At 62.4% G+C, this 23,750-nt stretch overlaps 1 protein-coding gene and 1 long non-coding RNA gene across 13 annotated transcripts; one reads left to right on the top strand and one right to left on the bottom strand.

Annotated features, from left to right (window-relative positions):
* Positions 1-328: 328 nt before the first annotated feature.
* Positions 329-11,403, bottom strand: LOC140846187 (uncharacterized). 12 transcript variants are annotated; one of them, XR_012125124.1, is made up of 3 exons: positions 11,265-11,403; positions 6,186-11,032; positions 329-538 (listed from the first exon to the last, which is right to left on the bottom strand). It is a non-coding gene; the product is annotated as an uncharacterized lncRNA (long non-coding RNA). The 12 variants fall into 12 exon arrangements; XR_012125111.1 differs by lacking the exon at positions 329-538 and adding an exon at positions 552-4,983; XR_012125109.1 differs by lacking the exon at positions 329-538 and adding an exon at positions 552-4,899.
* Positions 11,275-23,527, top strand: AGPAT2 (1-acylglycerol-3-phosphate O-acyltransferase 2). The gene is made up of 6 exons (XM_037007716.2): positions 11,275-11,595; positions 19,585-19,718; positions 20,157-20,332; positions 20,594-20,689; positions 22,483-22,555; positions 22,807-23,527. Exons 1-6 carry the CDS (start codon positions 11,420-11,422, stop codon positions 22,980-22,982), a joined length of 831 nt encoding a protein of 276 aa, XP_036863611.1. The 5' UTR covers positions 11,275-11,419; the 3' UTR covers positions 22,983-23,527.
* The last annotated feature ends 223 nt before the right edge of the window (positions 23,528-23,750 follow it).

Below are 23,750 nucleotides of genomic sequence, written 5' to 3'. Positions count from 1 at the left end.
CTTTCTTTCCTCCCTACAAGCTTTGTTTCAGGTCCAAGACACCTTTTCAGTTGGTCCCCATGGCTAACAACTTTGTTATCAGCAGTAGCAGGTCCCCTCTTACTTCTGATACTGGCTCTCACATGTGCCCCTGCCTTATCAATGCCCTCCTCAGATTTGTACAGAAATGGATCTCCACCGCCCAACTCATGGTCCTTAGACCTCAGTACAGGCCCTTGAGTAAGGAAGACCCTATTCCGTTACTTCAAAGATTTGAAGTAGAATAAAACTCAAGGGGGGAATGAAGAATCCTGACTAAAAGAGTCTTGACATAAGCAACTCCATTTTATAAGTGACTTTATTGTGTAAGAGACAGGTCACACCAAGAGGAAGTTACAAGAGTTACAAAAATTTAACCAACACAGTCGCCAAAACTGGCCAGATGCTCCCAGCCAATAGAGAGAAGACACCTCACCCACCCGGCAGTCAAGAGTCAGTAAAGGTCAGGTCATATCTAGGCCTGCTCTGCGCACGGCCCGCTCTGCACACGACCCCATTCCTGTGTATAAAAGAAGAATGAACTTGTACTTTGGGGTCTCCACCTGCGAGTGTGAGACCCCAGCATGCTGGCTGCCCAATAAACGCTCTTGCTTTTACATCCACGCGTCTCCCGGTTATTTGGAGGTCGATTGCACGGACCCAACAGGAGGAGTCCACAAGGCACTTTAAAAAGAATCCCTCAACATCTGGAAAATAATAACAGTCCTCACTCCTCGGCAGGAGCTGGAAGTCTCCTGGGACCAGCTCCACCAGCTCCCCCCTGCCATCGAGGGTCCCTGCTGCATGTGTTCCAAATACACAGAACTTGTGATTCGTGGAAACATCCGGCTCTCTCTTCCCAGGCCGGTGCACACGCAGTTCCTTCTGTCTGCAGCCCTCCTCTCCCGCTTACTGTCCTGGTCTCCGTCCTTCAGCCTCGGGGAGGCCTCCTCCCCTACAGGAAGCCAGCCCTGAGTGCAGCACACCCCAGGCTGCTGTTCCTGCCCCAGTGCTGGCTTCCCGGGTGCTTCCCTCCCCACCCAGAGCCCTGAGCTCCCCCAGGACTGGCCCCTGGCTCGTCCTGTTTTCTGGAACCAGGAGACAGTTCCGTGAGTGAGAGGCCCGGGGCTGCCATAGTGAATTGCCACAAAGGGTGACTTAAAACAACAGAACTGTATTGTCTCAGGACAGAAGTCCTCCAAAATCAAGGTGTGGCCAGGGCCGTGCTCCTCCAGAGGCTCTAGGGGAGGATCCTCCCTGCCTCCCCCTGGGCTCCTGATGGCCCCAGGCATCCTTGGCTTGGGGCTGTGGCCCTCTAGTTTCTGCGCCATCTTCTGGGGCTGCTCCGTATCCACCAGTGTGCCCTCTGAGCAGCACCCGCAAGGACACTGGCCATTGGGTTTAGGGCCACCCAGATAATCCAGGACGATCTCCTTGTCTCAAGATACTTATTTTAATTGTATATACACAGACTAATTTTCCCAATAAGATCCCATTCCCAGTCTTGAGGTATGGATGTAGACACATCTTTGGGGGACCACCGTCCAGGCCCATAGGCAATCAGTGCACTAGACACCCAGGAGACCCTCCCACTGAAAACCAATTAGATTCTGGGTAGGACAAACTTCTGGGATCCTGAGAAGCAGAAGTTCCCCAAGACCTCTGCCAACCAGCAAGCAAACTGACCTCTGTTGGAGCAGGCGAGCAGGTGGTGGGGGGCTGGCCCTGGCACAGCACTTACAGCTGTGCCCTGTGGCCAGGGCCATGCCAGCAGTGGGGCAGTGGCTGAGCCGAGGGCCCCTTCCTGCATCCCCAGCTTTGTGGGGCTCCCGCCAGTATGAGCAGTCTCCCCAGCACCCCTGGTTGAGATATACAGGATCCACAGATTAAGGTCCAGCAAAAATGAGAGGTGGCAGGTGGCCTCGTGGAGGTGGGCAGAGGAAGCGTCCAGTGACATGGTGGAGGCAGGGGTGTGGGCAGGTGACAAGGTGACGGGGTGGGCGAGCAGAGCCCAAAATGCACAGGCTGCCAAGAGGTCTGGGGTTCACCCTCTAGGGAAAGATGCGGGGGTACACGTGAAGGGGGTGGTGCCCTGGGGGATGTGGCCAGCCTGAGTCTTGCCCAGCCCTTCCAGGGCTCTGGGGACTTGCGAAGAGCAGCCACTGCCAGCTGGCCTGTCCATGCTCCCCGGGACAGATGGCCCCAGGATCCTGAGTCCCTGCACCTGTGCCCACTGAGGGAGGTGCCCTCAGCACACAGTGAGCTGAGACAGGCTGCTCCCACCTCACCTCTCAGCCCAGAACCCTTGACAGCGCCTTGGGCCCTGGTGAGGGTGCCCAGAGCCTTCACTTAACTTTCCCAGAGAGGGGGTGTCCCAGACGCCCAAGGACTCCTGGATTTGGAGACCGAATGAGCTTGAACACGGGGAGGAGGGAGGGAATCTGGTCAGAGCAGCAGATGGGGATTTCCTGGTGCTCTGGGGTTCAGCGGGTTCAATTAGTCTCCAAGAGGCCACTGGCAGTGGTCAGGGTGGAAGTGTGGTTGCCCCCAGGCCCTGCACATGCCAGCCACCCATGACTGTGGATCACACGGGGGGTGCTAAGGCAGAGAGGCAGAGGAGGGGAACTTGAGCTGGGGAGCCCAGGAGGGCCTCCTGGAGGAGGGGGCTCCAGAGCTGAGCTCTAGAGGAGATCTCAAGGAGATGATGTGGGAAGCGCTCTCCCTTCCTCTCTCTGTGTCGCCCTGTGCCTGGCTGGAGGAAGGGGAGAGGGGCCGCTGGCGCTGCCCAGGGCTCCTTCTGTGGCCTCCCACCAGCCCCAGCCCTGCGCTGCTCCTGGCTGCCCCACGGAGGACAGCAGTCACTGGCCGCTGTGTGGACAGCATCCACGAAAGGCTGAGCCGTGGCACCTGCAGATGTGAGGACGCGCTAGATGGGAAACCCGGCTGGGCTTACAGCCTGTCCCCAGAGGTCAAAGAGCCACTCGTTTACTTAGTGAGGGGTGTCAACAAGCAGGTACGTTGGACAAAGGCAAGGTCAGGCACTCCTGGGCGCTGGGGTTTCCAGAAAGGCTGTGCCGCCTCCCCAGTTCAGTCCTAATCCCTCATCCCTCAGCGACACCCACGGGACGCAGGAACTCCCCAGAGCAGATTAGCAGGTGTGGACAGCCCACCCCAAACTGCTGCGAGCTTGCTGGGAGGGGTGGGAGGGGGAAGGCGGCACCCACGGGCACAAGTAGGGGACCAGGACTGTGCTTTTTAGTTATTTCTATTGCAGGAAAATAAACATGATACAAAGTTTACCATCTTAGTCATTCCTAAGTGCCCAGTTCCGGGCATTGCGCACATTCACAGGCTGTGCGGCCAGTCCCCCATCATCTCCAGAACTTTCCATCTTCCCAAGCTGAGACTCTGTCCCCACTGAGCACTCCTTCCCGCCCTCCCCAGCCCCGGGCCCCCCACCTGCTCACTGTCCCTGTGGACCTGACCCTCCAGGGGCCTCCTGGGAGTGGAGTCCCACAGGGTCTGTCTTTCTGCATCAGGCTCGTCTCATGAAGCGCGGTGTCCCCAGGTCCATCCACGGATCACGTGAGGATTCCCTTCCCTTTGAAGGCTGAGTAACACCCTCAGTGTGCGTGGCCCCCGTTGTGTGTCTCCGTCACCCGTAGTGGACACTCAGGTTGCTCCCCTGCCCTGAAGTGATGAAGGCGCTGCTGTGAACGCGGGTGTGTCTGTTAGGATTGGAGGAGTCCTTGCTTTCGGTCTGGGATGGAGTCTTGCCAGGCCACCCCAGGAGCGTCAACGCTTACGCACACCCCCAGATTTATCTTGGAGGGATACTCATGATGTGACCAAGATGCCCACCAGAGCCACCACACCAGTATTTGGGGGCATGCTCCATGTCTCTTGGGAGGGCTGGCTAGATCCCAAAGCAGAGGCACGGTGGATGGCCTGGTTCTAGGAGATGCTCGGGGCACACGGTGACGGCAGCAGAGCAAGGTGGGGAAGGACAGGTGTCAGGGTCGCTGTGACAGGGCGGCTGGCACGTGTGCAAACGCACAATGGCTGTGACTGCACGCAGAGTCAGGACAGCGCTTCAACCAGCCCTGCCCTGGGACCCCAGCTTGCCCCAGCCTCCAGCCGGCAGCGGGGTGGGATGAGCTCCCTGGGTGGGGGGCTCCTGGCCTCGGCCTCAATAGTCCTCCAAGACTAACTTGGAGGGGAGGTTGGCCCGAAAGTCTGCAGTGTCCGTGAGATGGCGCTGGTGGGTGATCTGGGGAAGGTGCTGCCTCAAGGCCTTGGGCTAAGCGGGTGAGTTTCCTCTGCGGGAGGCCCACAGGCAGGCCAGCACTCACAAGCCCCCCCGGGGGGCAGGCGCCTCTCCCCACAGTGGAGGCGGGCTCTCCCCAGAGGGCTGCAGCCTCTGGTATGCGGCTGGCACCTCTCCTGGACCCCTGTGGCCTGCGGTCGTGCTGGGCCAGATTCTGGGAGCCTGCCAGGCCTCTCATTCTTTGTCTTGTAGGCCAGGCTGACCCGATTCCCCACCGGCCTGGGCCTCCACCCACACATTAAGGTGATGGGAAGACAAGTCCACCCAGTGACACCCTGCAGCCGGTGAAGAGAAGACAGGGCCTGGGCTTGGCCCTTGCACCCCTGGCCAGGCCCCACTGTGGCTGGGCAGTGCAGCTCAGGTAAGTCAGCCTGTGCGCTTGGGAGGCCCTGACCTGGACTGACGCCTGGCCTTGGCAGTGTGGGTTCCATGGAGCACAGTCCCTCCCATCTGTGACCGCAGTGCCCCTCTTGTGCCTGCCTGGGGGTGCAGGTGAACTCCAGGTGGCTAGTGCATTGAGAACTTTGTCCATTCCGACGTCAGGGTCCTCCTCTCTGCCAAAGCAGGATGGGTGGGGCTGAGCAGGTCTGCCAGGGTGTCCTCACCCCTGACTGCCCCCAGTTTCCAGGGACACCCACCTGTGGGGGGGCACAGCTGCTGCACCACTGGGTCTACCTGGATAAGGAGCTGGTCTTATAAAACCTAGTGGTGGGGGCTGGGGGTCTCTCAGACCCTGGGCAGAGGGAGGCTGCACCACCCCTCTGCACGCACACGTCTGGTGCAGCCACAGCTGGTGTGAGCCCTCTGGCCCCTTTCTGACCAGTGCCCCTGTAGCCCAGTTGTCCACCAGGCCCAGAGCTTGGGACCCAGGCCAACAAGAGGATTTTCGTTTCTTTCAAATTAAAAGGAAAGAATGAACTTTCAGGGCTGAGTGTTGCCTTCGGCTTTACCCCAGTGCAGCCACAGAACAGAATTCCCAGTGTGATTCGTGGAGGAGGAGCCCATGGAGCGGGAGTGCTGACCCCATGCTCCCTGCAGCCTGGCACTGGGAGGCCCCGAGTGTGCACAGAGGCCGCAAAGACCTGTCAGTGCAGAGCTGCAGGGAAGGAAGAAAGGAGTGGCAGGGGGTGGGAGGGAAGGGGAGGCGGCTGGTAGGAGAGGACTGAATGGTGGGGAGAGGAGAGAAGGGGAGGGGCGGCGAGGGGAGGGGTGAGGAGCACCTGTCCCCCCTCCCGCAGTCGCTCCTCCGCTGACCCTCTGCACCGCTCCCGCTGCCGGGGCTGCTTCCCCCCTCCTGGGGTTTGTCCACTAGAGGGCAGGGCTGTCCAGCTGCCTGCAGAGGCCAGGCCAGCTTGGCGGGTGGGCAGAAAAAGCAGAGTCCTGGGGTGGGCACAGAGAATTTGGGCCTAGTCTGGGGAAGGGGGTCACCAGATAAAATAACAGGACGCCTGGTTAGATTTGAATGTGAGATAATCAGCGAATATTTTTTAGTACAAGTATGTCCTGAATATTACATGCTAAAAAGTCTTCCATATTTATCTGAAATTCAAATCTTATAGTGCCCTCTATTGTTATGTGCTGGGCCTGGCCGCCCTCCCGGGACAGCGTGGACGACCCACTGCAGGGAAGCAGCAGCTGGTGGGGCGCAGCTCTGGGCCGAGCTTCTCAGATCAGGAATGGCTCCGGATGGATCACCAGGCCACACCTGCCCACACTGTGACTCAGGTGAATGCTGGCACGGCCGACAGCCAGACAGAGGCAGGCTGGGGTGGGGTGGCTTGGGCCGAGATCCAGGACCTTCCCTCTGACCTCTCACCCAGAGGCACGGGGGCCCACTCACCTTGACTTAGGACTCATTAGTCCAGGCCTCTGGGTGTTGAAGGGTGTGGCAAGGGTCAAAGGCCGGAGAACCGGATCTGCTCATTCCGGAAGGGGCAGCTCCACTGTGGTCTGTGCCGCTGGGCCCCTCGTGTCCACCTGCCAGGCTTCCACTCCCACCACAGCTCCATGCTCCTGGGGGAGTTTCCTTGGTCATACTTAGGTCACGAATCCACCTGAGGCTGTAATGGGTTGGTGGTGGATAGAGCGGCTCTGATTCACTGCCCCATCCCTCAGGGGCTGCTACTCGCCCCAGTGCCTTGGGTCCAACACCTCTCCATCTCGTTTGAGCGAGCGTGCATGCATGTTGCACAAAGGGCAGAGGTGAGAGCTCAGACCCCCCAGCCCCCAGAGAGGGTCTCCATGGAAAGAAGGAGGGCAGGACAGACTGAAACAGCACCTCTAAGGTCCCTGAGGCCGTGCGCAGCCTAGGCTGCACCCAACCCATTGCAGCGACTTGCATTCTCGCCTGTGGCCCTTCAGAGGGACACCCCAGCAGGTGTAGGGGGCCCTGGGTCACCCTAGGAGCACGGCTCTGGGACTGGGAGGAAACCAGGTGGGAGCCTCACCTCCCCAAGTGCCTTCTCCTTCCCACTTGACAGGAGTGGCCGGTGGCCTGCAGAGGGGAAGGGTCCCCCCAGCCAGCAGAGGCAGGCAGAGCTCAGGCCCAGGCCCTAACAGAGCTGAGCTCCCCACCTCCTACCTGCTGCCTCATCTTGCCAAGGGGCCCCCCTCCCCGAGGAAAAGTGAAAAAATTGCTCCCCAAATCGGTGAGTCCGAGCCTCCAGACTGGGTCTGTCAAGGTGCTGCTAAAGGCCCTGCGAGACCTCGTCATGGAGGGGCCTCCTGCCCGGCCACCCACGGTCAGGTCGTGGGAGCAGTCGGCCTGGGGTTATTCCGGGCGGCAGGATTTGCTGTATTCTGGGCAAGGGTGACAGAGACCTGGCCAGCAGGGCAGAGCCCCCTCCTTCCTCCCCAGCCCCGGCCCCTCCCCAGCGCTGAGAGGACACAAGGGCCGGGGCATCTGTGTGTCGCTTGGCTCAGAGAGGCAGCTCCTCCCCAGCAGCCAGAGCCAGGGTGGGCGGGGCAAGGCAGCAAGGCAGAGGGCAGCCCGTCTGCCCTCAGTCCCTGCAGCCCTGCACCTGGCCTGGGCAGTGCTGGGGCGGCTGACTGAGCCTGGGTGCCAGCTGGGCCAGGGGTGAGGCGGCAGCAGGGCAGGAAGAGCAGCTGACAGGCATCTCACACGCAGCCCCAGGCCCCAGGCTCCCGGCATCCTCTTTGCACAGATAAGGAAACTGAGGCCCTGAGAGGAAGGGCTGGTCCAAAGCCACCAGGGGGAGCTGGGCAGGGCTGCCTGGCTCTGATGCTGGGCTCCAGTGCCAGCACCAAGCCCACCTCCCACTCCACATTGCTGGCTGGGCCCCCAGGGTGTCCTCTCTGGGCCCGTGTGTCTCTCTTTCTGCCCGGCTGGGAGAAGCCATTCCCAAGGACTCCTCGGAGCCCTGGGGCTGTGGCCGATGTCACAGGCAGGAAGGCTGGTGGGGTCGCTGGGGGACTGCGCTCCAGGCCCCAACTCAGCAGCCACTCTGATGCTTTCTGCCTTTCAGCCTCTGTTCCCCAGCTCCCGGGTCCTATCTCAGCTGAGCCTGCAATCCAAGTGCTTAGACTGTCTCACGGGCATGAGGGACTGGCGGAGGTGGTGTCTGGGTGGGTGAAAGGGCCTCCCCGCCATGCCTCCAGCTCTGGAGCCCTCTGGGGCCTCGTCTCCCCTCCTCTGTCCAGGGGCGTCTCCCCACCCCTTTCCCATTCTCTTTGGCCTCCTCTGTCACTGCCTCCCAGCCCCGCCCCCAGCCTTGTGACCCAGAAGCTCCGATGGGACATAGAGATGGTGATTTTGCTTTGGCCCGAGCTGGGCCACATGTCCCGGCTCCACGCGCCCTGGCCTGCCAGCACGGCCCTTGCCCTCCCTCCCTTCCTCCCTGGGGAGTTTGGGGCCCAGCCACTGCTCGCCTCAGATCCTGGGAATCAGGCCCAGAGGCCTTGCCTCATCTATTTTTAAGCACAAGCCCATGAAAGATTCACAGGCTACTTTATTTACAGGTGGAAGGATGGCATTGCCTGTGGCACACCCACCAAGGAGAGGTCTGAAGGTACACAGGCCTGGCTAGCCCTGCCCAAGGCAGCTGGCACTCTGGTGCCCCTTCCCGGCTCCGCCCGCATGCCCCCGAGGAGCTCTGCACTCAGCTGCTCCGGTCCCCACTGGCCCTGGCCCTGCGAGACACGCCCTGGCCTGGCTTTCATCCTGGCCTTCCCTCTGGCTGGCTTGAAGGGAGAGAATCCTTCCCCCGCTGAAGCAGGAGGTGTATTCAGCGCCCCATACCTGGGGACAGGCCTGGGACCAGGCGCTCTCTCATCTCGGCCACGCTGGGTGAGACCAGCGTCCCCGTTTCATAGGTGCGTAAACTGAGTCTCAGATGTGTTGGGTAACTCGGCGTTTGAAGCCAGATCTTGGACTTCAAAGGCTGGGTGCCCATCCCTGCCCCGTGTGGCAGGGAGGGGTCACACACAATGCCGGCTTGTTCTCTGCTTCCAGAAATGGAGAGTGTTGGCCCTTCCCTCTGGACAGCCCACCCAACCCAAGAGAAGTACGAAGACCACAGGGCTCCACCTCGGCCCGGCAGAAGGAGGCCGAGACAGACAGGCAGCTGGACCGGTCAGCCTCCGTCCAGCTCCCCCGCCTGAGGGAGTGCCCAGCAGTGACCCTGCCCAGCTGAGGGCTTCCTGGGGGCCTCAGGAGGTGGTGTGGCTCAGCCCTGACTGTGTCACCCGGTGTCATGTGCTGCCTGGCTGGGTCCCACAAATGCTGGGGGGCCTCTCAGCCCGTGTCTGGCAGCGGATGGGACTGACGCAGCGAGGAATCCACCCAGCTCCGTCCTGGGGCTTTGTGGGGACTCAGGCCCCCCGGGGGGGTCAGAGGATGCTGCTGCTCCCGTGCTTGACTCTTTCACTACCCTACCCACTGGCAGCAACCCGAGTGGAATTCATGTCAGTCCCTACTCAGTTGAAAATCACTGACTTTAGAGAAAATCTCTTTCTCAGTTTCTCCACCAGCCAGAAAATTATCTGGTGTTTCTCTTCTAGAAGCAAAGAGCATTAGCTTTCAAAATAGACTTTCTAGTAACATACTGAGGATTTGTTTCAGACCCACGCCTGCCGAGACTGATATGCCCCCTGCCTGGCCCCCAGCCCTACCTCCTTCCCCTTCCTGTCGGAGGAAAGTCAACATTTTCTCTCCACATGTCCCGAGGACAAGGACGGAACTAAGGAGGTGGGATTGGTAACAGTCTCTCCATTTGCCTGAGGATGTGGCAGCATCGTCAAGAACCATAGCCAGGCAGTGGCAGGGCGATGGGGCAGCCAGCCCAGTGAGGGACAGCCTTCCCGGGGCCACCGCGCTGCACGGGGGGTACAGTGACTGAGGCCGGCCTCCTACCCCAGCCCCAGGTCACCTGCTGGCTGGCTGGCTGATTCTCACCTCTGGAGCCCCACTTTCCCACCTGTAAAAGGGGGAGGCATTTGCTCGTGAGAGGGGTATTTGTTGAGCACCAGTGCCAGTGTGTGCCAGGCATACACCAACCCTCGGTGCTGGTCGTACACCAGTGAGCAGAACTGGGCCGGAAGGGAAAGCAGCCCTTCCTGTGGGTTGAGGACTGGATCCCGTGCATCCCGCAGGGACTGTCTGGGGACCTCCGGCTGAAGGCACTGCTAGCCCCCTCTGAGACGCCTGCCCGGGACCCAAGCCCCTACAGCCGCCTGGCTGGAAGGCGCCCTCCCACGCACATCGCCATCCTCTCCCAGAGTCTCACCGTCAAATGCCCCGGGCTGTAACCCCATCCCGCAGCCCTGGGGGGCTCTCAGGCCTCCTCTGGGAAGGCAGTCTCCTGTTCCGAGAGTGGAGAGACAAGCTAGTCTAAACTGATACAAAATGACAGCCAGATGGGCTGGGAGCCGTGAGGACAGAGTGCCCCACTGCCGTGGAGAGCTGGGGACACCCATGAATGGGCTACTGAGTCTGCCACAAGGACCGCCCTCCCTTAGTGCCAGGGATCCCCATTCATCTCATGAGCGAAGCTTTTGTATTGATCAGCAAACAGGTAACAGGTCAGTTCAGCTTCTGAAAGAGCAAAGGAGACAATAATAAGACTTCTTAACGCCCTTAGGCGCTCCAGGCGCAGATGGGCATTTAGGAAATGCAGCAAACACAGGACCCCAGCCCACCAGACTGTGGGGAAAGGGAACTCGGTTTAACCTCAGTCTGCTGAGACCCGATAGGGGTCCCTAGAGGGTGATCTGGCCACGCAGGCAGCCACCTCCCACCAACCGCCAGTTGGTACCCAGCCAGCACTCCTGTGCCCACGCCTCCAGGCTGACGATCTGAGCTGACAGGAACACAATTCCCTGATATCGGCTGCTGGCCCTGCACCAGGGGCACTGAGGTGACACATGGGTCCTGGCACCCAACACAGCACCCGTAGTCCCATCCAGAAACGTCCCCTATTCCTACCGCTCCCCCAGATTCTCGTGGGCACACCAGGCTCCGCAGGGCCAGGTTGCCCAAGGGCCAGCCAGATGTCCTCGCAATTGCCCGAGGACCCAAACGGGCAGGCTGCAGTCCAGGTGGCCGTTGGTCACTAGAGCGCAGTTCAAGGGCCCCTCTGTGTGGCAACCGGGCTGGCACAGGCAGTGGCGTCCTTGGACCGACTTTGGAGCTGCAGTTCTGGGCTCAGGGGCGGCGGCGGCGGGGGCAGCCTGGGGATGGGGAACACAGGGCGGGTCGAGGAGGCCCAGACGGTGGGGCGCCCAGAGCCCAGGCGACCCGCGGCGCCCTAGGGGGCTGGGAGCCGGGCGCGGCGCCGGTGGCCAGGTGACCCGGCGGCCGCCCGAGGGGGCGTGTCTCGGGGGGGCGGAGGTGGGCGGCGCCGGAGCGGGTGCCCGGGCGGCGGCGGCGGGGCTGTCGCGGGGCGGGGCGCGCCGCACCTACCCTTCCTCGGCGCGCGCTCCTCGCCGCCCGGGCCGCTCCGCCCCGCCCCGCCCTCGCAAAGAGGGGCGCGGACGGGGCGGGACGGGAGCAGGTCGGCCGTCGCCCGGGGCCGCAGCCCAGCAGGAGCCCGAGGCCCGCGCCGTCGGGACGCGGCCATGGAGCTGTGGCCGTGGCTGACCGCGGCGCTGCTCGTGCTGTTCGTGCAGCTGAGCCCCACGGTCAACTTCTACGCCAAGGTCGCCCTGTACTGCGCGCTCTGCTTCTCGGCCTCCACCCTGGCCGTGGCCGTCTGCCTGCTGCGCCACGGCGGCCGCACCGTGGAGAACATGAGGCAAGGGGCCCGGGCGGGGGGCCGGGCAGCGCCGGGCGCCGGGGCGCATGCCGGGGGCGGGCCGCCGCCTGCTTCCGCTTCCCCCACTGCCTTCTCCCCGGTCCCTGCTTCCTGCCCCGCCCGCGTCTCGGCCGCGCCGTCCGGCGGGCGCCCTAGGGGAGCGCGCGGCTCAGGGGAGGTGGCGTGGGGCGGGCCGGGGTCCCCGCGGACCGGCGTCACAGTGGCCCTGCGCCCCGCCGGGCGGCGGAGCGGCTCTTCGAGGAGAAGGGGGCTGGTCCAAGCGGGGAGGGGCTCCGTCCTGCTTCATCCGCGGGGAAACCGCGGCCGGAATGGCGAGGGACTGGGCGGCGCGGGGGCGTGGGGCGCGCCGCTCCCCCTTGCCCGCCCTCCGGTGGTGAAAGCACCGGCGCTCCGGCGGCGGACAGGTGCCTCCCCGCCCTTCCGTCCTCTGCTCGGGAAGGAGGCCCCGCGCTGGCGGGGAGGGCTGGCCCTTGGCGTCCGGCGGCACGCCCGCCGAAGGAAGGGGCTGGGGGCTGGCGTTGTCCCCCGAACGCCTCCCAGATCTGAGCAGCTTGACATTGTCGGCCCCGGAGGAGGGCGTCGGGCTGGGCCAACCGTCAGGGTTTGGGGTCAGAGGCTAAGGGGCGTGTGGCTCCTTCTTGCCTTTTCTCCCGGTTTCTGACCCCAGGGGGCCTGTTGCTAACATTTCTCTCTGCAGCTTTTGCAGTGGCCTCTTGGCTGAGGCCTGGTGTGGGGATTCCGTGGTCCCTGAGGCCCCCCCCCCCACACCCGTGTGGTTACAGGGCAGTGGGTGAGGGTTCCTGGCTTCACACCAGCATCGTCCCTGCCCACGGGGCACTGGCCCACAGTTGGCAGGTCCTCCAGGCCCTATCTTCAGGGGTTTGTGGCTTCCTGTGGCACCAAGTGGAGGGCCTGGTGGTTGCTCAGCAGCTCTGTGGTGCCCCGGGAGTGGTCCAGACCAGGGTCCCAGGCGGGGCAGACCCCAGGGGCAGTCCATGCGCTGCCCTTGCAGCAGACCAAATAAGTTCCTTCTGGGAAGGGGTGGGACTTCTTCTAGGGCAGGGAGGCCTCGGGGTCACCTGCCAACTCAGGGCAGGGGTGCCGAGGCTTCAACACCTCCAAAAGCCTGGCCTGAGATTAAGGCCCTAGGATCCCCTGCAGGCAGCAGGCTCACCACCTTAGACTTGCCCCAAGCGGAAAGGGGTGGGGTGGGTCCAGTGGGCAGCTCAGAGGGGATGCTGCCCTCCTAGAGCCAGGCTAGGGGACAGCACAGATGCTAAGGCATCAGGGGACCCTGGGCCTGGCCACCCTGGCGTGCAGGCAGGGAGCAGGACCCGGAGCAGGTTTTCAGCAGAAGTGACAGGAGATCCTAGAGGTGACCCGCCCCTTCCCCACTCTGTGTCATCAGGTGGCCTCCTTTATAAGTGCCTTCCTTGTCTTAAAAGGACTGACTCACTTTTCCAGGGCTGCCTCCTGGGCTTCAAAGCTGAAGCTTCCCAGGGTTCTAATCAGAAGTAACCAGCCGCCCTTTCTGACGTGGTGGCCGGGGCTGGCAGGCCGGCCAGACTAGCGCTCGGCCCTCCCACGCCTACCTGCCTGGGCACGCTCTCCTCAGCCGAGGTGGGCTTGGCTCCCAGCTGCACCTGAGTTTCTGGCCAACTAGGGCATCCCTGGGGCCCCTGGAGGTCCTAATAGTGCTTGGTGGGAGCTTCCTGCCCCTCTCCCTGGACACTGAGGGTAATAGCAGGTATCCCGTTCCCCCCAGGTCCTACAGGAGAGGGTCACAGTGACGACTCCCAATAGTCCCCAGCAATGACTGAGAGTCGGGGTCGGACCAGCAGCCAGGGTGGGGCACACGGTGACCTTTCCCTAGAGTGTGGCTGTGTGGGGGCTCAGGGAGGCTGAGAGTGCAGAGGGGCGGGACCCAGGAGGGTGGAGGTGGAGGTGCAGGGGGCCAAGTGAGCAGGCTCCGGGGCCCCTCATTTCAGGCTCCTTCCTAGGCCAGACATGTCTGGTCTTCACCAGGGTTTCCTGGAGTCCCTGAGCATCCTGAGGGCCAGCTGCTCTCTTCTCCAGCCCCGCCCTGCCTTCTGGGAGGACTCCGTGTGACATCTTTGGTTCCGTGATCTCCACTCCCATGTCTCGAGCACTTACTGTGTGCTGCAGCCGCCCCAAGCTTGGGATAGCGATTATGGCTTGTCCCATTTTACAGATGAAGAGTCTGAGGTTCAGAGAAGCGTCCTGAAGCTAAAGCCCCCGAGGTGGGGAGGGGAGGAGGCGATTGCCAGAGTCCCGGAGCTAGGACGTGGCAGAACTGGGATGCAGACCCACTGAGAGTGCTTTTCATTTTTCCTCTGTGCCCACCCAGCACTAGGGGCTGGGCTGCAGCACCAGGACCACCTTGGGGCTGGAGACCAGGCCTTCCCCAAGTTTTGAACTCTGGGTGGGGGCAGCCCTGCTCTGCCCCCTCCCCTGCCTTCTCATCTTACCTCTGAGCAGCAGTGCCCCCCACCCCCAAGGGGCTCTGGTGTGCCCCTAAGGGAACCTTTGCCATTTAGACTCCAGTTCTGAGTGTGCAAGGAACAGTGGTAGGAACACAAAAGCAGAGACAGACCCTGCTCTGACTGGGCTGGGGGCTGGCACCAGGGACCCCCAGGCTGGCGCTGCCTGCGCGCAGGGCTGGGGTAAGGTGTCAGACTGTTTCCTTATCCTGGGAGGCAGATGCCCTTATTACAACCCATTGCAGCCCAGGGAAGCTGTGTGTTAGAATTGGGTTCAGTGGCAGGACTGGGAAACCCCGATTAAAGTGCCTTAAACCAAGAGAGGTTCCCTCTTCCTGCATCAAAGGACACCAGAGCTGGGTGGCCTGGGGTTCCTCTGAACTGTGGCCCCACCATTCTCAGGGTCCAGCAGACCACAGTTGGCAGTGGGACCTCTGGGCACTGGACTGCATAGTCCACCAAGGGCAGGGCTAGGCTCCTGGCTCCTAGCCGCCAGGGGGTAGGGCAGCTAGGCAGTCTGCCTGGCCCATGCCCACTCAGGACATGGTGGATGGGAGATGAGCATTGTTTCAATCACAGGGGCCAGGGGACTTGTCAGGGCCAGTCAGGTTTGAACCCAGAACAACGGCTCAGCCAGCTTGGCCAGCCACTGCGTGGCCCTGGGGAAATACAAAGATGGGGAGCCTCGTGGCACCTGGGGGCTGGTTGGGGGCCCTGGTCTTGTAGGGAAGTCTGCCGTTACTTTGCTTCGGGTGGGTGGCGATGGGTAACTGTCCTCTGGGTATACTGCTGCATGCCCAGAGGCCAGAGCTCCAGAGCCCTGGAGACCCCTGCTCACCGGTGAGGGTGGGAGAGTTTCCTTGGAAAGCCCTTTGCGAGCTGGCCCCACCTCCTTCCAGCCCCTGGTGTTCACCCCATCCCCACACACCCGCTGTTCACCTCTGGGTGGCTGCACAGGCTGGACGCCCCCTCTCCCAGCACCCGGCTCCTGCCCCCACCCCATCCCATGCTCCAGCTCAGATGACACTTGGAAAATGCCCCAGCTGTGCCAGGTGGCCCCACCGGGGCCTCTTGTCCCCTGAGCAGATGGAGGACTGGCTGTGCTGCTCTCCCAGCAGGGCGGCCCCTAAAGGAGCCCCTCGCTCTCGGGCAAATCCCTCCAGGTCAGCCAAGCACAGGCACGCCTTAGCTGAAAACAAGTGCCCAGGCCTCCCGGGAGCCACCTAGCCCAACTCCTCGGGCTAAGGGCAAAGGTCAGCAGGTGGCCCAGCCTGGCCTTGAACTGCCTTCCAGCTTCCTGGAACAGGTGCTCTGGCTGGGGGAGGGGTGTGCTGGGCCCCCTTGGCCACTGTGACATGGAGTCCCGGCTGCTGATCGTGGAGGGCCCCCAGGGCACCGGAGCTGTCACTGGCTCGGCCTTTCCACACCCTTTCCATTTCACAGGCAGAACCCGAGCCTAGGCAAGTCAGCTTGCCTTGTCCAGGGTCACAGCTGGTGAGAAGGAGCCGGGATACAAACCCAGGTCTGCCTCCCTTTTTGGGAGGGGCCCGGGTGGCCTCAGGCCAAGTCAGGTGGTCCGAGGAGGCCCCTGCCAGGACTCCAGCTTGGACGGGAAGCCTGCTGTTACTTTGCTTGGGCAGCATCCCCCGAGCCCGGGGGGGAGCTGTGATCTTCGTGGTCCTCACTTCTAGGCCGGTGGGCCTGGCGCGGGGGTCAGTGGGGGTCCGCTGAGAGCATCTTCTGCTTGAGCCAGCTGCCCCGTAGACACTCAGAAAGGGCCTGCTCTGGGTGCTCTGGGGGGCACCTCCTTTTCATGGAAAGCTGGGCCCATCAGTCACCTGGCAGTCAGCAGCAGTGCTTCAGGAATGCCTGCCGCCCACCAAACTATTCCCAGGTGGCCTGGGCTCCACCCCTGCTGGCCACCCTGGCGAGGTGGGGTCATGGAGCTGGGGGCTGGAGGACGGTGGGCAGCAGCCAGAGCTGTGTGACTGTGTCCCAGGGCCAGCACCCGTGACACCTGCCCCAGCTTTGGGGCTCTGGCTCCTGTGGGGGAAAGGGCGGGACAGGTCCCCCATGCCCCTGCTGTGATGGGAGGGGCACTCAGGGAATGCAGGGTGTTGGGACTCAGGAGGGCAGGTGCCCAGGACAGGTTGGGCAGGAGAGGGGCCGTGCTGGGGGCTGCGTGGGGTCTGAGCACCTGAGGGAGGGGAGGAGGCAGGGGTCAGAATGAGCTTCTGGAGTCTTCCAATTCCACCTTGAAATCCCCAGCCTTCAACCCCACCCCTAGTCCTTTGCCAGACATTTTTCACATTTTCTTTCCAAAAGCCAGGTTAAGAGGTGGTTGCTGGCCCCTCCTGGCTTCCCCGCTGTGTGATCTTGGGCAAGTCACTTAACTGCTGAGCCTGGCCTTCCTCATCTGTAGGGTGGGTGCAGTGAGTGTGTTCATCTTGTGGGGTTATTACCTGAACCAACCCTAGGCTTCATGTCAAGCCCTTGGCACACTGCTGGCACATAGTGTTCATCAGATGTCAGGCGCAGGGGTGGTGGTGGTGGGGTGTTCCGTCGCACCTCTGCTCTGCCCATGGACTGACAGGCTTTCCCTGTCTGGGCCCCCAGGTCTGGTGGTGCAAGTTGGTGCCCGGAAATGTCTGTTGGCCCCAGGAGCCCTTGCAAAGCTTGACTTCCTTTCTTCCGCTTTGAAAGAAATGATAAACTCCCACCACTTTTGCAGAAAACTTTGAAAATATGGGACAGTAGGAGAGGGTAAGGGGGCACCACATACAGAGAATGACTGTCCTCAGAGGACACATCCATTGCCAACTGCCTCTCCCAGGACGCTCCTTAGTGCTGTCACATTGGCTGCCGTAGTGCCCACTTTGTGGGAGTTGTGGGAGTGCGGAGATCACACTGCATGCATGCAGCTCCTGGGGCAGCCCCTGCCAGCGCCCGTCACTCCCGTCCCGCAGCTCCTGGCCCTGCCAGGCCACCTGGGCTCCTGGCTGGGAGCAGCGGGTCTGGGGAACAGGTGAAAGGGGCCTGCTCAGTACCGCCTCCTGGCTGAGGTTTACACACAGTGTTGTTCACAGTTCAGAAGAAGGTGTACAACCGATCTCTTGTATTAGATACACAAAGAAATACAGGAAGAAAATAGAGAAAAGTCCTTGAGATGGATGGGCGGGGTGGCTATAGAATGGTGTGAATATATTTAATGCCACTGGACATTAAAAATGATTAAAACGGTGAGTTTTGTTACATGCGTTTTACCACAATCTGAAAGGAAGAAAGGAGCCAGCAAATGCCACCACCAGTGAGAACCATCTTCCACGCCCAGATGTGGCCTGAGACCTTTTCTGCTGCTGCTAGGTGGGCAAAGGCCGATGCGTTGCTCTCAGAAGCCACAGGGCTGTGTCTGGCTGTAAGAAAGTGTGGCTCTATCCTCCTCATTTTCCTCTGTGGCAGCATCTGTGAAGTGGACCTCATCTATCTCACCTCCCCCTTGAGGGTGTGTCCTGGGTGAGGGTGGCAGATGGAAGGGACTGGGTTGCTCACGGGCTCTTGCCAGGTGCTGCCTACCTGCCTACAGAAGCGTCCGTCCGGGCCTCCTGTCTCTGCCAGCAGCCATCCAGGTGTTGGGAAACGCCTCCTGTTAATCAGCGTTTTCATCTGTGCTGATTTCAAGGATGAAGAGAGTTTCTTGTTTCAGTTTGCATTTCTTTGATTGTCAGGGACGTTGAACTGTCTTCCATGTTTATTGGACGTGCACGCTTTAGGTTTTGTAGACCGCCTGCTATGCCCGCTCTGGTCTGCTTCGGTCCTCGTAGGGACCCAAGAGGCTTGAGGCAGCCCGTCCGTACACGAGGCCCAGCCCCTGAACAGGAGGGGGACAAATGGGCAGGGCCAGCCCCAGTCTGGGGAGGAAGCCCTTGGCTTCCAGATCTAGGGAGGGATGGCAGGGGTGATCGTGTGAGCAGCCCAGGGTTAGGCCACTGTGCCTCCCTGGGCCTCAGTTTCCCCATCCGCAACATGGGCCAATGAGAGCTGTCCTTCCCACAGAGTGAGGTTCTGGGAGGAGCGGCTGGATGAGTCTGGCTTTCAGGCACAGAAAAGACAAATCCAGTAGGGCCCCCCCCCCCCCGCATGTGGGGGTCAAGCTCAGAGACAGAGCAGGGGTTGGGGGAGGGTGCCGGGAGTGAGTGTTACCAGGTGTAGTTTCTGTTCACAAAGATGAAAGAGCTCTGGAGACGGAGGGTGGGGATGGTTGCACAACAGTGTGAATGTACTTAATGTCCCAGAACTGTGCACTTAAAAACGGTCAAGATGGTAAATGTTATGTGGACTTTCCCACAATTCAAAAAACCCAAGTCTGGCCTCAGGCCAAGGGCTGACTGTTGGGAGGGATCAGATGATGGAAGGTCAGGGGGCAGCAGCCGAGCAGTTCTGGGTCAGATGTTCCCGGGTCAGTGGGCGGCACGCCTGCTGCCACCCACAGGTGATGGGATAGACCCAGGAAGCCGAAGGACAGTGAGTTCATGCCTCAGGCCCTGCCACCCTGTGGGCCGGCCTCTGCTGGGCCCCCGACCTGTCCCGGGTGTGAGCAGAGTGTCCCCGTCGAGAAGGGTGGGCTAAGCCCAGCCAGCACCTGCAGGCACAGCCCCCACACCCATCATGTGCTGTGTTGGTGAGATCTCTAAGTTCCCGGGTGCTCCAGGGCAGCCAAGTTGGGGGTCCCAGGCCACACACACATCCTCCCCCTGGGTGATCTCAGGCGAGTCACTTGATTTCTGGAGGCCCAGGTCGTCATCTTGAAAGGGCACACACAGTAGGACTGCCCTGCAGGGTGGGGAGGTGCAGCCCTACTGTGCTGGTGCCCGCCACACCCCACACATCAGTGGAGGCTGGCGAAGCTCCCCCTTGGCACCGACGCCTTCTTCCTGGTGTGGCACTACCTTGAGGGGACAGTCACTTCTCTGGGCTGGGTCGCCTCCCCCACAAGTGTGTGGGTAGGGCCCAGCTTCCCCCACAGAATGCAGGACCCTCCCTCTCTGTGTGGGGGCTTCCAGTGGCGGACAGGCCCTGGGGGCTCTGGGCCTCCAGGCAGTTCTAGCCGGAGCCCCCCTGGCTGAGCAAGCAGAGCTGTGGAGTTGGGGCTGGGCACCATGGGCAGGCCTCTGGAGAGCGGACGTGAAGCAGGTGGCATCCACTTTGCCAGGCTTTGCTTCTGTCCTTGATCGTCCTGAGGAGGCTGGGTGGGGAGAGGCAGGCCGTCACTCACTGTCCCCTTGAGTGGCAGGACCTGACGGTCTGAAGGGGAAGGTGGGCTGTAGCTGGCCCTCAGGAGGGGGAGCCCGGGGTCCCTGTGCTGCCCTGGGCCCTGGCCCTGCGTGTGCCGCTGCCCAGGCCTCCAGGCAGAGCGCCGTCTCGCTGGCGTGGGGCGGGGGCCGCCACTCACTGGGCTCTCTCCTCTCAGCATCATCAGCTGGTTCGTCCGGTCCTTCAAGTACGCGTACGGCCTTCGCTTTGAGATGAAGGGCCGCCAGAAGCTGGAGGTGAACCACCCCTGCGTCATCATTTCCAACCATCAGAGCATCCTGGACATGATGGGTAGGCCCGGGCCCCCCGGGGCCTGGCAGGAGGGCCACAGACACTGCCCAGTCCCCGCAGTGGGGGGACACTTCAGGGAGGCGGAGGTGGGCCCAGGTGAACTGGCTGGTGAGGACACAGGCTAGGGGGACCTGTGCCTCCCTCTGCCACGGGCTTTGGCCTGGGTGATGAGCTAAGAGGCTGAGTGTGCCCAGCGCTGGGCACAGGGCTCTGCCACACACCCTTGTAGCCAGAAGCTTGGTTTCAGCACCCTCCCTTTAGGTGGGAAACTGAGGCTCAGAGGCCAAATTTGACTTGCCCGGGTAGCCAGGGGAGGGGTGACTCGGCCCAGGCCCACTGCTGGTCAAGGCCCAGGGCCAGCTCCCTCCTCCGGGAGGTGACCCCTGAGCTCTGAGGCGCTTCCCTCTCTCTGCCATGCTGTCCGGCGGCCACCTGCAGGCCTCATGGAGGCCCTGCCCAAGCGCTGTGTGCAGATCGCCAAGCGGGAGCTGCTCTTCCTGGGGCCGGTGGGCCTGATCATGTACCTTGGGGGCGTCTTCTTCATCAACCGGCAGCGCTCCAGTACCGCCATGACCGTGATGGCCAAAGTGGGCGAGCGCATGGTCCAGGAGAACGTGAGTGCCGGGCTCAGGGCCGCTCGGCAGCGGAGACACGCCGGTGTGAAATGGCCTGCGGTCTGGCTTCCTCTGGGCAGAGCAAACCCATCGCTCGTGTGTCTGCAAAGTGCAGACAGGGAGTCGAGGAGCAGCTCCTCAGCTGTCAGCGGGGGCGGAGGACAGGGGGGCTGCCGCAGCAGAGAAAGGAGCTGTTAGGCGGGGTGGGACGCAGCCTCCCCAGGGTGACCCCCACCGCAGCGGCCTCCATCTCGCCTGTAGCTCAAAGTGTGGATCTACCCAGAGGGCACGCGGAACGACAACGGTGACCTGCTGCCTTTCAAGAAAGGTGCCTTCTACCTGGCCATCCAGGCCCAGGTATGCCAGGGCTTCACACTCCTGGGCAGCAGGGAAGGGGGAAGTGGGTGCAAGGTGGCTTAAGGCCGAAGGTGACCCCCTGGCCAGGCTAGGGCCACTGGCACTAGGAGGCCACCTCCTCCTGGTAGGGGACGGGACCTCACTTCCCCGGTGGCACCTGGTCCCTGACCTGCTAAGGAGAGCAGTCCCTTGGGCCCCTCGCTCTGGGCATGAAGGCTGGTGCCGTCAGGCCCAATGACCAGCCGGGAGAATGTTGGGCATCACTACCTGTGCCTGGAGCCCCCCACTGTCTAGCCCAGGGAGGCGGAAGGCCGAGGCAGCTGGCCTCCTGCTAGGCTCTTAGGAAGGCTGTGCTCTGTCCTCGCCGGCTCCCCAGCACCCCTGGCTGGGGCGAGCTTTGGGAGTGGACGACAGTGGTGCTAATGCCAAGGGGGTGCGGGAGACAGGGTGGGGGGAGGGAGCCCTGTGCTGGGGTCAGGAGACCTGGGTCCTGACCAGCAGGGCCTGTGGCCTGGAGCAGGATCAGGCTAGAGCCGGAGAGCGGCCTTTGTGGAGCAGAGGACTTTATATTTTTGTGCTCCTTGACCTCTGGAGGTGCAGTTTGTCCCAGAGGAGTCCTGGGGTCTGCGGGAGAGGCTGGGGGTGCATCCGTCCCCACGGCCAGGTCTTCTAATGGGTGAAGGGCACCCTCTTCCACCCCTGGGATTGTGCTGGGGGGAATTCAGGAGCAGAAGGCCAAAGTCTGAGGTCAGGGGAGAGGGCTTTCATCCTGCCCATTTGGGGTCAAGGTGGTGGCTGGGCAGGAGCCTGCTTTTCTCTGCTTCCCCCGGACAGGTGGCCTCTAGTGCCCCCTGGTGGTGGCCCTCAGTAGGGCCGGGTGAGCCTGCCTCGAGGCTCCCCTGCTAATGAATGCCAAGGGCGTGCGGGAGACAGGGTGGGGGGAGCCCTGTGCTGGGGTCGGGAGACTGGGTCCTGATTCGGCCCTGCCCAAGCAAGGCTGTGCACCGCCTGGGGCTGAGGCCCCTCTATCCAGGGGACGGAGGGCACCCCCGCCACACACCCCAGTGTGCTCTCACTGCCCTCTGCTAGTGTTCCCAGGCAGGAGCCATGGAGAGGGGAGAGGAGACCCAGAGGCGGCCCCGTGGAGCTGGGGCAGCGTGGCCTCAGCCAGGAGACGGATGTCACGCCCCCCCCTCTGTCTCCCCGCTGGGTCGGCTAGACGGCAGCCTGCCTGTTTTCAGCTCTGAGCCCTCCCAGTCCTCTGCTGGTGCCAGGGAGAGGCTCTGGGTGACCGCCAGAGTTAATGGTCACCCCCAGGCATCGCCCAGGCAACTTGACCCTGGCATCTTCCAGGAATACCAGCAGGCACTGCCTTCCCCTCCCCAGAGCCACCCCCAGCTCCCCTGGGATGGGGGAGAGGTTGAGAAGGGCCAGGTCGTCGAAAACACCTCAGTGACCTCCTCCCTCTGGACTAGATGGGGCCTCAGCCCCTTGGGTAATCTTAGGACCCAGCAGGGACACAGGTGTGAACCAGGTGGACATGTGCTGCTACAGGAAGGCTTCCTGGAGGAGGGGGTGCTTAAGTGAAGATGTGCAGGACAAGGTTTTTATGGAATTCTTGGCGACCCAGACATGAAGGGTGTCCCAGGCCCAGGGGGCAGCCCCAGGGCCTCCTGGGGTCCCCTCAGGTTCTGTGGGCAGCCCCAACGCAGGGACAGGCAGCAACTTGCCCTGGGGAATCAGGGCGGGCAGGGTGGGCTGCAGCAGGCCTCAGGCTGCCCGTGTCTGCCCAGGTGCCCATCATCCCCGTGGTGTACTCCAGCTTCTCCTCCTTCTACGACACCAGGATGAGGCGCTTCACCTCAGGTACCCCCCACGACCTGCGCACCTCCCTTTTCTGGCTGGTGGCTGTGGGCCAGACCCCTGCTGCCCAGCGACAAGTGGGGAGGGAGGGGAGGAACCTAGAGGCCTGGCTAGAGGCTCTGGAGCCAGGGAGTGGTGGTGGGCCCATTTCCCCAGTAGGGAGACCGCAGCCCCTGGAGGACAGGCTGGGGGCCCGAGTGCCTGCACTTTTGGCCCCCCAGGATCCCAGGCTGACACTGCCCCACCCCCAACAGGAACGGTCCAGGTAGAGGTGCTGGATGCCATCCCCACCCGCGGCCTCACTGTCGCTGACGTCCCCAAGCTCATGGACACTTGCCACCAGGCCATGAGGACCACCTTCCTCCATATGTCCAAGATACCCCAGGAGAACGGGGCCACTGCAGGGCCTGGTACCCTGCCAGCCCAGTAGCCAAGGCCTGGGTGGGGCAGGCTGGGGGTGGGCAGGTGGGGGCAGGACCTGCTCGGGAATGGACAGGGGGACGCGCTCCCCACCCCGGCTGCTGGATACCACTGCATCCTGTGCCTCCCCCAGCTTTTCGTCTGGGCCCCAGAAGCAGGGGGCCCTTCCTGTCACTGGCCTCAGATCCAGGCCCCTGATGCCCTGAAAAGGAGAGTCAGCTGGAACCTCCCCAAGCTCTGAGGATGGGACCCACCCACCCTTGTGCCTCCAGGATCTGGGTGTAGGGGCAGGCCTGGGGCCTCAACAGGCTGAGTTGCTTAGTCCCCAGACAGCCAGATCTGGGCCCTCTCGCTGCTGCCTGGGCCCACGGGGAGCAGAGGCTGGCCCCAGCCCAGGCACGGCCTGCATCAGGCTCTCACGGACAGCCAGGGCTCGGGGGGGCCAGGGTGTCCCCGTGTTCTGCAGCCCGGGCCTCAGGGCACCCCTGGTGCCGGCCTTGGGGAGTGAGGCAGGGCTGGCACTGTACTTGTCGTTTTATAAATGAACTCTTGGAACTGCCTGGTGGGCTGTGGTCACACAGGGTAGGGAGGGCGGCACAGCCCGGCAGCCCTGGGGTCTCTGAGGCTGCCCCCATCTCCTGCTCCTTTGGAGGCCGTGTAGGAGCCCCCGAGTCCCCGCCCTGCCGCACTGCACCCTTCCAGGGCCCAAGACATCTGTAATGCTTTCTTCAGTGGGTGGGGATGTCTGCCTGATTGCGGTTGGTGGGCATGCTGGGGA

Source organism: Manis javanica, chromosome 2, assembly GCF_040802235.1.
Source record: "Manis javanica isolate MJ-LG chromosome 2, MJ_LKY, whole genome shotgun sequence".
Taxonomy (NCBI): domain Eukaryota; kingdom Metazoa; phylum Chordata; class Mammalia; order Pholidota; family Manidae; genus Manis; species Manis javanica.
This window is presented reverse-complemented; position numbering and strand designations above follow the sequence as displayed.